At 58.6% G+C, this 13191-nt stretch overlaps 1 protein-coding gene across 5 annotated transcripts in view; it reads right to left on the bottom strand.

Moving 5' to 3' along the window:
* Positions 1–415: 415 nt before the first annotated feature.
* Positions 416–13191, bottom strand: part of MLXIPL (MLX interacting protein like) — a 31888-nt gene continuing 19112 nt past the window's right edge. For 2 of the 5 annotated variants that reach the window (XM_043559856.1, XM_043559853.1), the window contains 15 exons: positions 10670–10752; positions 10426–10515; positions 10100–10144; positions 9450–9651; positions 9244–9324; positions 5536–5705; positions 3731–4277; positions 3436–3503; positions 3211–3358; positions 2931–3046; positions 2719–2838; positions 2427–2554; positions 2199–2322; positions 1495–1624; positions 416–1194 (listed from right to left, as the gene is read on the bottom strand). In XM_043559856.1, the coding sequence (XP_043415791.1) occupies positions 1076–1194; positions 1495–1624; positions 2199–2322; positions 2427–2554; positions 2719–2838; positions 2931–3046; positions 3211–3358; positions 3436–3503; positions 3731–4277; positions 5536–5705; positions 9244–9324; positions 9450–9651; positions 10100–10144; positions 10426–10515; positions 10670–10752 (2171 nt within the window). In that variant the 3' untranslated portion in view covers positions 416–1075. Of the gene's footprint in view, positions 1195–1494; positions 1625–2198; positions 2323–2426; positions 2611–2718; positions 2839–2930; positions 3047–3210; positions 3359–3435; positions 3504–3730; positions 4278–5535; positions 5706–9243; positions 9325–9449; positions 9652–10099; positions 10145–10425; positions 10516–10669; positions 10753–13191 lie in introns of those variants that run through there. The other 3 variants (XM_043559854.1, XM_043559855.1, XM_043559857.1) reach the window with 3 other exon arrangements.

Below are 13191 nucleotides of genomic sequence, written 5' to 3' on the forward strand. Positions count from 1 at the left end.
CTTGCACATCACTACCCCCAGGGGCAACACATTCTCCTTCCGGATGGCTCCCTGTGATTTCCACTCATGGGCTCGGCTCTGCCCTCTTCCAACTTGGAAGGTGGTAAGCCTTTCTGAACCTTCTCCTGGCCATGGAGCGAGGATTTCCAGGATGAGTGTCTGTCACCTCTGACCTGGATGACAGCAACAGCCTAAAACTGGCCTCCTTGCTCCTGCCCTTGCCCCATGGTGGCCTCTTCCTGACTCCGCACCCAGAGAGATCCTGTGAAGACCTTATACCTGATCTTGTCAAACCTCTACTCCAAACCCTCCAGTGGCTTCCAGCTCAGAGGAAAAGCTAAGGTCCTTTGAAGGCCACCTCCCATTGCCAATTGGCTCTGTCTATCCGTCCCAGTGAGACACACTGACAGTCCCCAACAGTTTTTGTTTTTATTGGTTGAAAATTCTTTACAAAATCCACACACACGCATCCACACGCACACAAGATGCCTGCCCTGGTCTGGCCACCTCCTGCCCTGCTCTCTCCTGGGATCAGACCTTCCTGCCCTCACCCAGGTTTGCCATCCTGCAGCACCCTACCCCCCACTGGGCTACCAGCGGAGGAGCAGAGAATGGGACGCTCCTTTTCTGTCTCTCTGATCAGAAACTGAGGCCTGTGCCCTATTTGGGGGGGGGGGGTACAGGGAGGGATGGCGGGGAAACAGGATCATCCCCCTTCCTCCTACAAGCTCCCTGAGTTGTCAGCTTAGGCCCCAAGTATCACAGTTGCTAAGGCTTTGGGATCATCTTCTGGTTGAAGCTTCTCTATCCCCATTTTTCAGACTGGAAAGTGAAGGTCCCAAGAGAGAGTATGAATCCTCCAGGTCACGGTGTTAGTGTCTGGTGGGGCAGGGAATGGAACGCCGTTCTTCCTGGCTTCCAGGAGGTGGAAGAGATTTGGGCCCTGCTAGACCCTCAGGAAAGGGGACAGCCAGGGCAAGGGGCAGGAGGGGAGTGCCCAGAAGTTGTCCCTGGAGCCCAGGCCCAAGGAAAGCAGCCCCTGGGCAGCTGAGTAAGTGGCAGTGTCTGGCCAGCACTATAAAGGTTTGCCAAGGGTGCCCTCTGTGACTGCCCGTGTGGCTTGCTCAGGTATACAGCCTGGATCTGTGAGGATACTGGTAGATGTGCTCAGCTGGCGGAGAGAGTTCAAGACAGCTGGGGAAAGAGTGAGAGAGTGAGAGAGAGAAAGGGAAAGATACCTCCTGGGTCAGGGCCCTCCCCTTGGATGTTGAGGACAAAGGGATAGTGGGGAGATACTAGGTGGCAAGACTGTCAGCCCCTCGTAGGACCTCTGTCTGCAGGTGTCCTGGTAGCCAGTGGACTATCCAGGGTACATAGTGGGATGGCCCAAACTCTAGGCTATTTTGAAGTCCGGCTGGACCTACAGTCTGAGCAGGTGGAACCCTCTGCCCGGAGGCCTGGACATTCTGGTGGGCAGGCAGGTGGCTCACGTACTTGGCCGGAGAGCAGGCAGGGAGCAGTACTGGTCCAGCCAAGCCAGTGAGGTCTGACGGAGGCTCTGCAAGCTTGCTGTGGATACCATCCCATTGAAGGACTCGAACAGAGGCCGAATGAGGATGCTGAACTGGGCCCAGGTCAAGGATCAGGCCTGTTGTCCACCCAGTACCCTCACCCAGCTCACGTGTAGCTCTGACAATCTGGGCCAAACAAGGGGAAGGGCCCGGCCACTGTGGCACCTTGAACCTCGAGGCCTCCTGCTATAGCTACCATCCAATTCTGCCCGGCTCCTCTATGCCCTTCCTCTAGCTGGACTATCCCCCTCCCTGGGCTTCCTGCCCAGGCTCAGCCAAGAACTTGACCAGGTAAGGGAGTGAGAGATTCCATGTCTTCTTTAGGACCGACCCCACTCACATCACCCAGACTTTAGGCTCTTCCAAACTGCCCTTGGAACATTCTGTGGGCGGGGCTGTGTTCCCCTCACCCAGAGGCTCCTCCCTCGGTTGCCCTCTGCTCCCAGCTAATCACTGGACACTCCTGCTGGCCAAGATGCCAAGGGTCTGGAAAGAGGGAGCGGAACCGGGACCCCTTCCCCTGGGAGCAGCTCTGGGACCCTGCCTGGCCTGTGGCGCTGAGCCTGCAGTCAGGCACAGCTTGGTCCGGCTGCGGCACTCACCCTACCGCTGGTCAAGTAAGGATACCACCCAGAACTTCCAGTTGTGCAGTGTCCGGGTGCGGACATAGTCGTTGAACATGTCTCGCATCTGGTCGAAACGCTGGTGCGTGATGGGCACCCCGGTAGCAGGCAGCTGCTGTTGGCACAGGCTGGGGGGTACATGGGGCTGGTCAGGGCTTGGGAGTCCTGCCCCTTTCCCCCACGGCGCACGCGTGCGCACGCGCATCCGCCCCCCCCCCCCCCCCACACCTACTTAATGGCAGCGTTGAGCTCCTCAATCTGGTCCCGTAGCTGCTGGGCCTCCTCCTGCATGGCCGCCCGCTCCTGCTGCAGCATGGCGATGTACTCGGCCGTCTTCTGCAGTGTGGTTGCTTTGCTCACCTGCAGGCATCCCCAGTGAGGCTCAGGTGCTGGAGGTGGCCCCACTCTGGGGCCCACTGAGGAGGAAACTGGGTGTCTGGGGGGCCCTGGGGCTTGGTCCTGGGCAGGGGGTCTAGGAAGGAGCCCTGTGGTTCCGGGGGTGCCGGCCCGGGCTGGAGGCTCACCTTGAGGCTGGGCTGGGCGCTGAGTGTGCTCACCAGCCCGTGCAGGGTGTCAAACCCCAGCTTGATATTGAAGCGCCTCTTCTGCTCTGCAGAGATGTGTGTGATGCGCCGGTTCTCAGTCTTGGGGAGGCAGACAGGGGGGTGAGCCTAGGAAGGAGCATGGAAGGGCCTGGGGGTAGCAAACAGATCTTGGGGTGAGGGAATGGTGCCACCTTGTTGTTGTCTGGACGACCCCGGCTTAGGATGGGTTGAGGGGGAGAGACGCAGACACTCAGGGTCCCCGGGCCTGGAATGGAGTTGAGTTCCCCAGACAGCCTCCGCTCACCACCTGTGGCGGGGAAAGACAGACCCCCAGACAGACCGACACAGGGGAGAGGGGTCCCATTGCCCCTCCCCTCTCATCCTGGCCTCAGATGTGGCCCCCCCCTTCTTCCTTCCCCTTTCTCCATCCCCTAGGGACCCCCCTCCCGGATCCCTGCAAGCCCTCTTTACCGCTGTGTGCTGGGGGCGAGAGCCGCTCCGCTTTGGGGACAATCAGGGGCCTGGGAGGTGCCAGTGTGGTTGGGCCTGGAGGGGGCCGGGGTGGTGTGGGGGCCGGGGTCGGGGGTAGGAAGGTGCAGGGGAATTCAGGGGCCGTCTCCTGCAGGGGTGGAGAAGGGCAGAGAGTTGGGGTGAAGCCCTGGGCCCACCCTCACCTCCCAGTGCCCGCCATCTTACCGGGGACCCTGAGGGCCGGAGGAGGGTGCTGGATACGAGTGGTGGTTCCAGGGCTTGCTCAGGCTTGGCTGTGCACAGGCAGAACTGTGAGGGACACTGGGGCCAGCCCTAGCCCCGTCATCTCCCAAGACCCCATCCCTCCCCTCCAGATAGCTCACTCCCCTTTCAGGTTTGGGGCCCATGTCCCTAATTCCTCGCCACCTCCCCCACAGCTGAGCCTACCCCTTACCACTTCACCCTCTGCTCCCACAGGCTTCCCACTTCCCCTCTGAGGACAGTGCTCTTCCCATCTCACCTGCTGTGAGCAGCTGTGTGAGGCAGGGGTTGTTGCCCCCCACTGGGGTAGTGGGGTTGGCGGTGGCAGGGGCCAAGGTTGGGGGGCTGGGCTTCTCCCCTCTAGGGGATGGGGCAGGGGGCTTGCCTCTGGACCTCATGCCTTGGGGCACTGTGAAGTGAGGCCCAAATTGGGGCTCCAGATACCCTGAGGATAGAAGGTCTATGGGGAAGGGAGCAGGGGCAGGGCCTGGACCAGGCTGGGGGGTAGGTGGGAAGGCAGTGGGAGCCGGCAGTGGGGACACTCCTGGGGCAGGAGGGACAGTAGAGAAGGGGAATCTAGGAGAGAAGAGAGGCTCTTCCTGCAGCAAAGCAGGGGGAGGAGCCATGGGAGGGAAGGCGGGTGGGGGACAGGGCTCTAGACCAGGCCCCTTGGGAAGGGCAGGGTATTGGAAGAGGGGTGGGGGTGCTGGCGGGGGTGGGAGCTTGGGTTTGGGGTCTTCAGGAAGGAGGAAATCAGAGTTCAGGAAGGCACTGGAGTCCAGGGTGCCAGGGCAGCTGCTCCGAGCCTGGTTGGGGGACAGAGAGAGAGCAGGGGAGAAAGCTGGCCTTTGCAGCCACCCAGGCAGGCTCTTGCCCTGGCTGAGGTCTGGACTGGGCACTGGGAGAGAGAGGAGAAATGATCCCTGTTGTCCCCCCACCTACACACACCAAAGGAAATTGTAACCTAATGAGGGGAGGGAGTGGAACACACTTAGGCACACATTAAGTGTAAGAAAGAGCATCAATCTTCCTGCCCATCTTTTCATTCACCAAATAATGATTCCATCCTACCACCAATCCATTCGTTCTCCATTCCCCTATTTGGCCTCTCACCTGTGAGCTAACTCATCTATCTCTCCGCCAACCTGTGAGGTATAAACCCATTCACCAATCCATCCAACCCATTCATCCACCAACCCATCCAGACATAATCCATCCACCTATCCACCATCTGTTCACTGACCAGCCACTTAACCAGCCACTGCCCTATTCATCTACAAATCCATCCACCAGCACATGCATCCAACCAACCACTCGCTTACCCATGTAAGCATCCACCCCCATCTACAACCCGTGTATCCATTCACCAACACACCCATCCATCCACACATTCACTCATTGACTTAGTGGCTCAACCATTGGGCAACCATTGACCCTGTGCTTCTTGAACTGTGGTAGGTATGGAAGATGCAGCAGTGAGCAAGGCCTAGCTCTTCCAGTAAGGAGCTCACGGTCTGGTTGAGGAGAGAGACCTCTCAGCAATGAACTACAATAGTGCCGGAACAGTGTGATGACAGAGGGACCTGGCAGCAGAGAGGCAACCACCGAATTGAGCCTGTGAGTTCCGTATCCAAAATGGCAGGTTCACTGTTTCCTAAATGCTCACCCTGAGCTTTCTGTCTCTCCTCCCATCTGTGCTCTCCTCCCATCTGGCTTGCCCTTTACTGGCCTCTTCTGGCCAAACCCAACACATTCACTAAGCCCAGAACCTCGCCTCCTCCAGGAAGCCTTCCCCAAGCACCCCAGTCCTTCGTGGTACCCTGCTCCATGCTCCCCTGCCCTCAGCCTCCCTCCCAGAACCACCTGGTCCATCTCTGCTTCACAACGGTTTCCTCCTCAGCTGAACTGCGCCCACTGAGAGGGCAGAGATGGGGTCTGTCTCCCCCCTCCAGTCCCTCTCAGTTGACCAAGCATGGGAATGAGCACCCAGGAAGTGCCCTGAATATCTCCTGGACATGGGCAGGTGAGCGAGGCATGGCTGAATGGCATGGGGTGGGAGCTCACCTGCAGGCGGTTATTCCCTGAGAGGTGGGTCACGCCTGACGAGGCAGGGGGCACCTCTGAGCCCAGGATCGAACTGCCGAAGAAAGGGTCAGCCATGGTGCCAAAACTGGGGGGCTCCGGGAAGTGTGAGGGCGTGGGTGTCTGTGGGGGGCGGTAGCTGGTGAAGAAATCTGTAATTCAACATACAGGGTGGTGGCAGTTAAGGATAGGGCCAGGCGTGGCTGGAGGCAGTGGGAGGAGAGTGGGCCTCGTGCCCTGTCCCCAAGCTGGGCTGGCCTGGCTGGCGGTGAGGTGGGGGTAGGCGGGGGAGGGGGGGTTCCACAGGAGATTGTGAAATTGAGAGAGTTTCTGTCTCACTCAGGGGAAGCAGCAACAGAGGTTCGGTTGGGATGGGCCTGCGTGGAAGACAGCAGAGGCCGTGTGGGGGCGTGAGCAGGACCCCCGGGAAACAGCCCTCCCACCGAGCCCCACACTCGGCTCATGAGGCCCCCTTCCCTGTCCCAGGCCTGGGCACTCCCCTCTTCTGCTCCTGTTACCAGCCCTGCTGGGGCCAGAGAAAGGGGAGGGGTAATAGAGAGTGCCCTGAAGGGACAGGGGTGGGGTGCAAAGGGGCAGAGGTCCTGGGTAGGGAAGAGCCCCGGGGTGATAGGAGTTCAAGGGGTGAGATAGAGGTGAGAGGGGTCAGGAGGTCAGTGGGTCTGCGAAGTTGGCTTGTGGGAAGGTCAAGTGGGGCCTCAAAAGTAGAGCCCAGGGGTGGGGTGGAAGGGCTAAGGGGGTCATAGCAGGGGTCAGAGGGTGGGCTCAGAGTGGGGGCAGGAGTTGGGGGGGGGCACTGGAAAGCCTGGAAGAGCTGGCAGGAAGGGTCAGCCAGATTGTCTGAGGTGCGGGTTGTGTAAGCCCCAGGCTATTCTGGTTTTGGGAAGCAGCTGCCTGCGGCCTGACCACATCCCGGGCCTGGGCGCCGCCCGCCCACCCGCTCCCTTCCGGGCACCTTTCTCTGACCCTGACCAGTCTTTGGCCTGCAGCAGCTCCCAAGACCTCCTGGTCTTGTCCCACCCAGCTCCGCTGGCCTTGGATGGGCCCTGGCTCCCCAGGCAGGGGAGCTGGTCAGGCCTCCTCCCAAGAGAAGGAGACTCAGGGGTGGGACAGATAAGACCATGCCAAATCTGGAGCCTGCTGTGTGTTGAACTTGTATGTGCATCTTTTTTTTTTTATCGTTTCCTTTTTTTTAAAGTTTTTAAAACTTATTTTGAGAGAGACAAAGATAGCATGAGTGGGGGAGGGGCAGAGAGAGAGGGTGAGAGAGAGAATCCCAAGCAGGCTCTGTGCTGCCAGCACAGAGCCTGACGCAGGGCTCGAACTCACGAAACCGCGAGATCATGACCCGACCCGAAACCAAGAGTCGGACGCTTAACCGACTGAGCCACCCAGGTGCCCCTAAACTTGTCTGCACGTCTTACGTGACTCTGGTGCCCACCTGTCACTGGAAGGTGGCTCTACATGTAGCATCTGTCTGTCTCCCTGTGTGTGCGTGTAGCTCTGTCTGAGCCTGTGTGCCTGCCTTGATGTGAGGTGCTCGGCATGTGCATGTCTGCTCTGTGCCTGGTGTGTGTGTGTCTTTCCTTGGCCACCTGATCAGAAAGGACCTTTTTGTCCTACTGTCTCCGTTTAACCAAGGGACTGAGTGGCAGAGAGTGAGTGGTCACCGATCCTCTATCCCCCAGCCCCCACGGACTGTGGGTCTCACCACTAGGCCCCCTGAGGCCCGGGCTCTAGAACTAGCCACATACTGGGACTGCTTCCTGTTCACTGCTGCTGCCTGCCCCACCGGTGCTCAGAAGGGTTCATGCAGTAAGGAGCCCAGCTCGCCACTGAGTCACCACCAACCCCCAGCCATAGTTTACCCTCAGTTGCCCCTCTCCGCTTCCTAGCCCTGGCCAGCCACCCACAGAGCCCTAGTCTCCCCCATCCCAAGCTTCTACCCCCACCTTCGATGTGCATCCCCTCCCTGAGACCCTCTCCTGCTCCAAGCCCCCTCCCCTTCCTTGAGCACTCCTCACCAAGCCCCCTCCCTCCATAGAGTTCCGGCCTCTTCACTAGGATTCCTCTCAAGCGAAGAGCTCTTGGGGGACAATCAAAGCACCAGCCCCGGTGTCCCTGGTGGTCCCTACCCTCCCTGTAATGGAGCACGAGAGGGGGCCACACTAACCACCTCCTCTGCATGACCCATACCCCCTATCGTAGGTTGCCCATGCTCACCCCCACCCAGGCAGCCACCCTGGGTTGAGAGAAGCGGCTTCTCAGCCCCAGTTTTGGCCCTGGAGCCCGGGGTCCAGGAAGTTTCCTACCTGTGGCAGGAGTGCGTGTGCCCAGACAGGACCGCTGCCCTCCCAGGCTGGTCTGCTCTCAGGGCACTGCCATCAACACTTCTGCCCCCACAGCCCCCACCCTGTCCAGGGCTGAGGCAGGGGTGGGGGTGGTTCCTCATTCCCTAGTTCCCTCCCCACCTCTTGACTGACAGGCCCAGGACCCTGTGAAAAAGGAGTGGAGGGGTCATTGCCACTAAACCTGTATCCCAGAACCCCCCTTTCTCGCCCCGGAGCCTTGGCTAAGGCAAGCCAAGTCTCTATGGCTACCTGACCCCTAGCATGGCTCCAGAATCCCCTAAATGTTTGATTATCGGGGACAGTCTCCAAGATCTATAGCTAAGTGAAAGAAATGATGTAGGAAGAGTGTGTTGTGAAAACAAAAAGAGACATTTGTCCACAGCTGCTATACAGACATGGGTATCTCTGGGAGGACACAAAAACCAGTGACCCAGTGGCCCTGGGGTCAGGAGAGGGAGGCACAGAAACATGTTACTTAAAAAGTGCTTGGGGTGCCTGGGTGGCTCACTCAGTTAAGCGTCTGACTTCTGCTCAGGTCATGGTCTCGCAGTTCATGGGTTCGAGCCCCGCATCGGGCTCACTGTTGACAGCACAGAGCCCGCTTCAGATCCTCTCTCTCCCTCTCTCTCTGCCCCTTCTTCATGTGCTCATTTCTCTCTCTCTCAAAAATAAGTAAACATTAAAAAAAAAATTGTTAAGTGCTTTACAAGATACAATTCCTGGGATTTTCTTTTTCTTTTCCTTTTTTTTTTTTTTAAGTTGATTTATTTTGAGAGAGAAAGAGAGTACAAGCAGAGTAGAGGCAGAGAGAGAGGGAGAGAGAGAATCCCAAGCAGACTCTGAACTGTCAGTACAGAGCCTGATGAGGGGCTTGAACCCACAAACCACAGGATCATGACCTGAGCCGAAACCAAGAGTCAATGCTCAACCGACTGAGCCACCAAGGTGCCCCAATAAATAGTTTTTAAAGGGAATTAAATAAATAATAAACAGACCCAAACAAATGAAAGTCCCTTTCTCTCCTGAGAGTCCCAGCATCCATTGCTTCCTGGGAGCCCAAAGAACCCAGAGCCTGAAGCTTCAATGCCCCTGAGCCTTGACCGCTGCTCAGTATCCAGTCTGGCCCTGCTCTCACCTGAGGCCAAGTCATTTGCACCCCAAGTCCTGACAAAGGGAGACCAGGAAGATCCCTCAGAAATCACTCAGATCATCCACCCTCCCACAGGGGCCTGAGGTCTGGTGGTCATGCTGGGACTTTCCTCACACTGACCCAGCCACGGGCCCCGCCTCCCCCTGCCCCCAGGACAGGGCGCTGCTTCACCTGAGATCTCCATGAAGTCATCCAGGCTGGGCTGCAGGGGTGTCAGGTCCGGCTGGATCATGTCAGCATTGCCCACATAAGCTGGAGGGGGCAGTGGTGACGTCAGGAGCGGCAGGCCGGGTGGACTGGGGGCCACCCACCCCTGGCCATCCTCCCTTGGCTGCCCGGATTTTCACAGGCCTCCCTTTGCAGGTGCAGGCCCTTACCGTCCTCAGGGCGCAGCTGCAGGGGCGTGGAGCTGGGCTGAGTCATGGTGAAGAGCGTGTCGGAGATGTCGGACAAAAAGCAGTCCAGGTCCAGAAGCTGCCGCCCGCCAGGCTCCTCCTCTGGGCCCCCGAGCAGCACGGGCACCACGCTGGAGAAGAGCTGCTCGCACCATCGCTCCGGTGGTTGCCAACCCCCTTCCGCCTAGGGAGACAGAACCTTCAGCAGCCATGAGAGAGGGACACCGGGGTCTCCCGCTGCCCTTGGCCCTTTCATATGGCCCCCGCCTGGGGGATGAAGTGGTCAGTACATGGCCCTCCTCACCTCTCTCTCTGGAGGATCCAGTTTGCCTACTGGAAGGCTTATGGTCACCCCATTGGCCTTTAACAACTGTCCCCACGAGCTAGACCTGGATGGCCTGCTGAACAGATAAGGGGCCTCTTCCTGTCCCCTATACTTTTTCTGCCTGGAACCCCAGTTCTCAGGGACTTCCGTTCCCCGATGCCTCCCACCACTTCGCTCAAGGACTTCCCACCCCTCAGCACGAGAAGGGCTCAATCAACCAGAGGACGGCGGCCACGCCCACTGCCCCCATCGGGTCCGGCCTCATCTCCTAGAAGCTGTCAATTCTGTGGGTCCAGGGAGCACCCACCTGCTTTGGGGTCAGGAGATCCCCTTCCCTGCTGCACTTACGGAGCTGCAGGAACACACAGAGGTGGACAATGGATCCCTTGTCCCTCTTCCATCACTTCCCGCCAAGGCCTCCCCTACTCACAAGCTCCCCCAGATGAGAGGGATGCCGATTTCCCCTCTGGAGCTCCTCCGCGCTGGGAGGTAAGGAGGCTGCGAGGGGACCCTCGGCCACACGGTGGCGCTGTCAGCCTGGGTCTTAATGGGAGGCAGGGTCGAGGGGCGTCTCTCCCCGGGCTCTTTCAAGAGAGGCAGCGGTCAGCAACCCCCCCGGGGCCCCCCACTGACCCGCTTCTTGTAGTAGATGCGCCACTTGTGGTATTCGCGCATCACCACCTCGATGCGCCGCTTCCAGTAATTGCCCTCTAGGACCACGGCCTGGAGAGGGCCCGGGAGGGGGCTCAGTGAGACGGGCAGCACGGACCCCACCCCTCACCCGATCCCCATCGGGGCCAGCCCCTCCTGCCCGGCACTAGGAGGCACCGGGCTTGGTAGGGAAGCAGGCAGGCGGGAGGTCCTGCGTCTCAGCTACCTCTGGTTTTCGGTGCTCATCAGCCTCAGGCCCCTGCAGGGGGGTCACGAAGCCACACACGGGGCTCTTCCTCCGCTCCACATCTGAGAGAAGGGGGCCAGGTCAGGAGGGTACCCAGCTCCATCACTTCCCACTCCAAGGGGACTGGGACTCAAGTGCCACGCTAGGAAATCCTGCTTAGACTAAGTACCACCTCCTCCAGAAGTCTTTCTGCCTGCTCCAGCCCTCCCAGAGCTCCCTCTTCTATGGGACCCGGTGAAAGGAACCTCCCACACCTCCTCTGCCTCCCTTGGCAGCCCAGCAGGTGTGCAGGCAATGGTTGCTGAATGGGATTGTGTGATCACAGGAAATGAGCTGCTCCAACATCAGACCCTGAGATCAGCAGGCCAGGGCCTGGAGCCCTTGGTGCCCTGCCTCAGGCACTGCCCAAGCTGATGCCAGATAACCACCCCTTGTCCCTTCAGGCCACCTAGCTGAGCCCTTTTGCCACCTCCTCCACTCCCTTCCCTATCTCCAATCCTGGTCTCTCCCCAGGTTCCTCCTTTTGGGCCCATAAACACATTCCAAGCTCCCCTTTTCCTGCCAAACTTTCCCTTCCTTTGCTTCCCCAACAAGCTAATCTTCTTCCCTTTCACCCCTTTGTTTTGCTCCTTGTTCTGGAAGGTTTGCCACCACTACCTGCACTCCATGCCTCCTGGTCTCCTCTTCACTTCCTGTAACTCAGTACCTGCCCCCAGTGCTCTGTCAAGGCCCTTGTCTGCCCCCCCCCCCAAGGCCCATCCCTCTGGGCCTCAGCGGTGGAGCACCCCCTCCTCCCTCGACAAGGGAACCTTCCCTTGGTTCTCCTGTTTCCCTGACCATTTTCACTGGTCCTTCTTTGAGGCCCGCCCCCCAACCTCTCTCATCCTGCCTCTTTCCAGGCTTATTTTCCAGCTGCCCACAGAATCTCCATCAGGATGTACCAAATTAAAATTAAAAAAAAAAAAAAAAAAAAAAAAAGGATGTCCCAAAACTTGAAACATCCCTCCCAAGCCTGTGCCTCTGGGCGGCCACTGCTGCCTCCCAGTCACAGAAACTCCCCACTGGCCCCAGCATTCCTATCTAAGTCACTCCGGAGGATGTGTGGCATTTCTTCCACTGTCCCCTCCCCTCCATATTCAATGCCACCCTGGCCTGACGTCATTTCTCACCCGGACCTCCCTGACTCCAGCCTCACCCTCTCCAGCCCATCTTCCTGTCATGGCCTGGAAGTGCAGAAACCCTCCATGGTTCCCTAGACCTCCAGGATAAAGCCCACACCTCTTACCTTGGCTTCCAAACCCTCCATGACTGGCCTGTCAGCTTCACCCCCCTTTTCACCTCCTTCACAGGCCCCACCTTGAAGCCAAACAGCTTTTCCCCACCACAGCTCACCTTCCGGTGTTATTCTACACCGCCCTTCCCTTCCCTCCTCTGCCTCACCCACACCTGCCCACCCATCAGGATTGCCCAGGGCCACCCCTCTTCCAGGAAGCTTCCCTCCTCTGAAACCCCATGGTCTTATCTGCCTCGCTCTCCACTTGGCCTTGGCCATTTCTCTGCATGCTGGCCTCCCTGCCGGGAGTAAAAGCAGGAGCTGTTGCCCTTTAGACTGAAATCCCTGAATCTGGAGCAGAGCTTGGCACACAGTAGGGCTTCCAAACCTTGGGCTCCCCAAGCAGTGACTTTTTCCGCCTTAACCCTCAGCAAACTTCCCCTCAGACAGTTGACAGACAAGGGGGACCACCCGAACGTGACACTTATTGGGGCCTTCAGCATCATTTACAAAGTTCTGTCCTAAAGGACATTCTCCCAAATGATCCCCATGAGAATGGGAGAGGGAGTTTGTCCTGGTACCTGAGCGTGGCTGGGAAGACAAAGGGATGGGCCCTCGGGTGTAGGGACTCCCTGGGGTTAGAGCAAGGAGGGTCTCAGAGAGTGGCTGTCCTGGCTTCCCAGATGAGGAGACGGGCACTAGGAAAGAATAAGTTTGCCCAGGGTCCCCGGAGGGTCAGGTCTGAGCAGGCCTGGCTGGGCTTTTCCTCCCCCACCTTGGGGACCCTCTGCTCCAGACAGAAGGGCAGTGACCATGTGGCTCCTGGATCTGGGGTAGGCTTTATTCAACACCAATAAGTTCACCCATTCAGGCAACCACCTGGCCCCTTGCACCTAAGCTGTGACAGATACTGGGACAAGGAATCGGTGGGTAAATCGGGGCGCTCAAGCTTAGTTGGAGAGATAAGGAAAGCACACACAGAACACAAGCTAAAGCAAGGCGGGGAGCCTGCCATGAGAGGTGCACAGTGCCCTGGGTGCTCCGAGGACACCGGGATTTGGGGGTGTGAGAAACAAGGGGATCTTGGAGGCCAGGAGCCTGCAGAGGGGTGGCAGGTTCGAGAGGATGAGCCAGGCAGTCCTCTAGCTGGCCCCACCCCTCTCCCTTTCCTGAAGCCCACCCTCAAGCCCTCAGTGCTCAGGGAGAAGGCGCGTGCTGACATTTGTCA

Source organism: Prionailurus bengalensis, chromosome E3 (assembly GCF_016509475.1).
Source record: "Prionailurus bengalensis isolate Pbe53 chromosome E3, Fcat_Pben_1.1_paternal_pri, whole genome shotgun sequence".
NCBI lineage: Eukaryota > Metazoa > Chordata > Mammalia > Carnivora > Felidae > Prionailurus > Prionailurus bengalensis.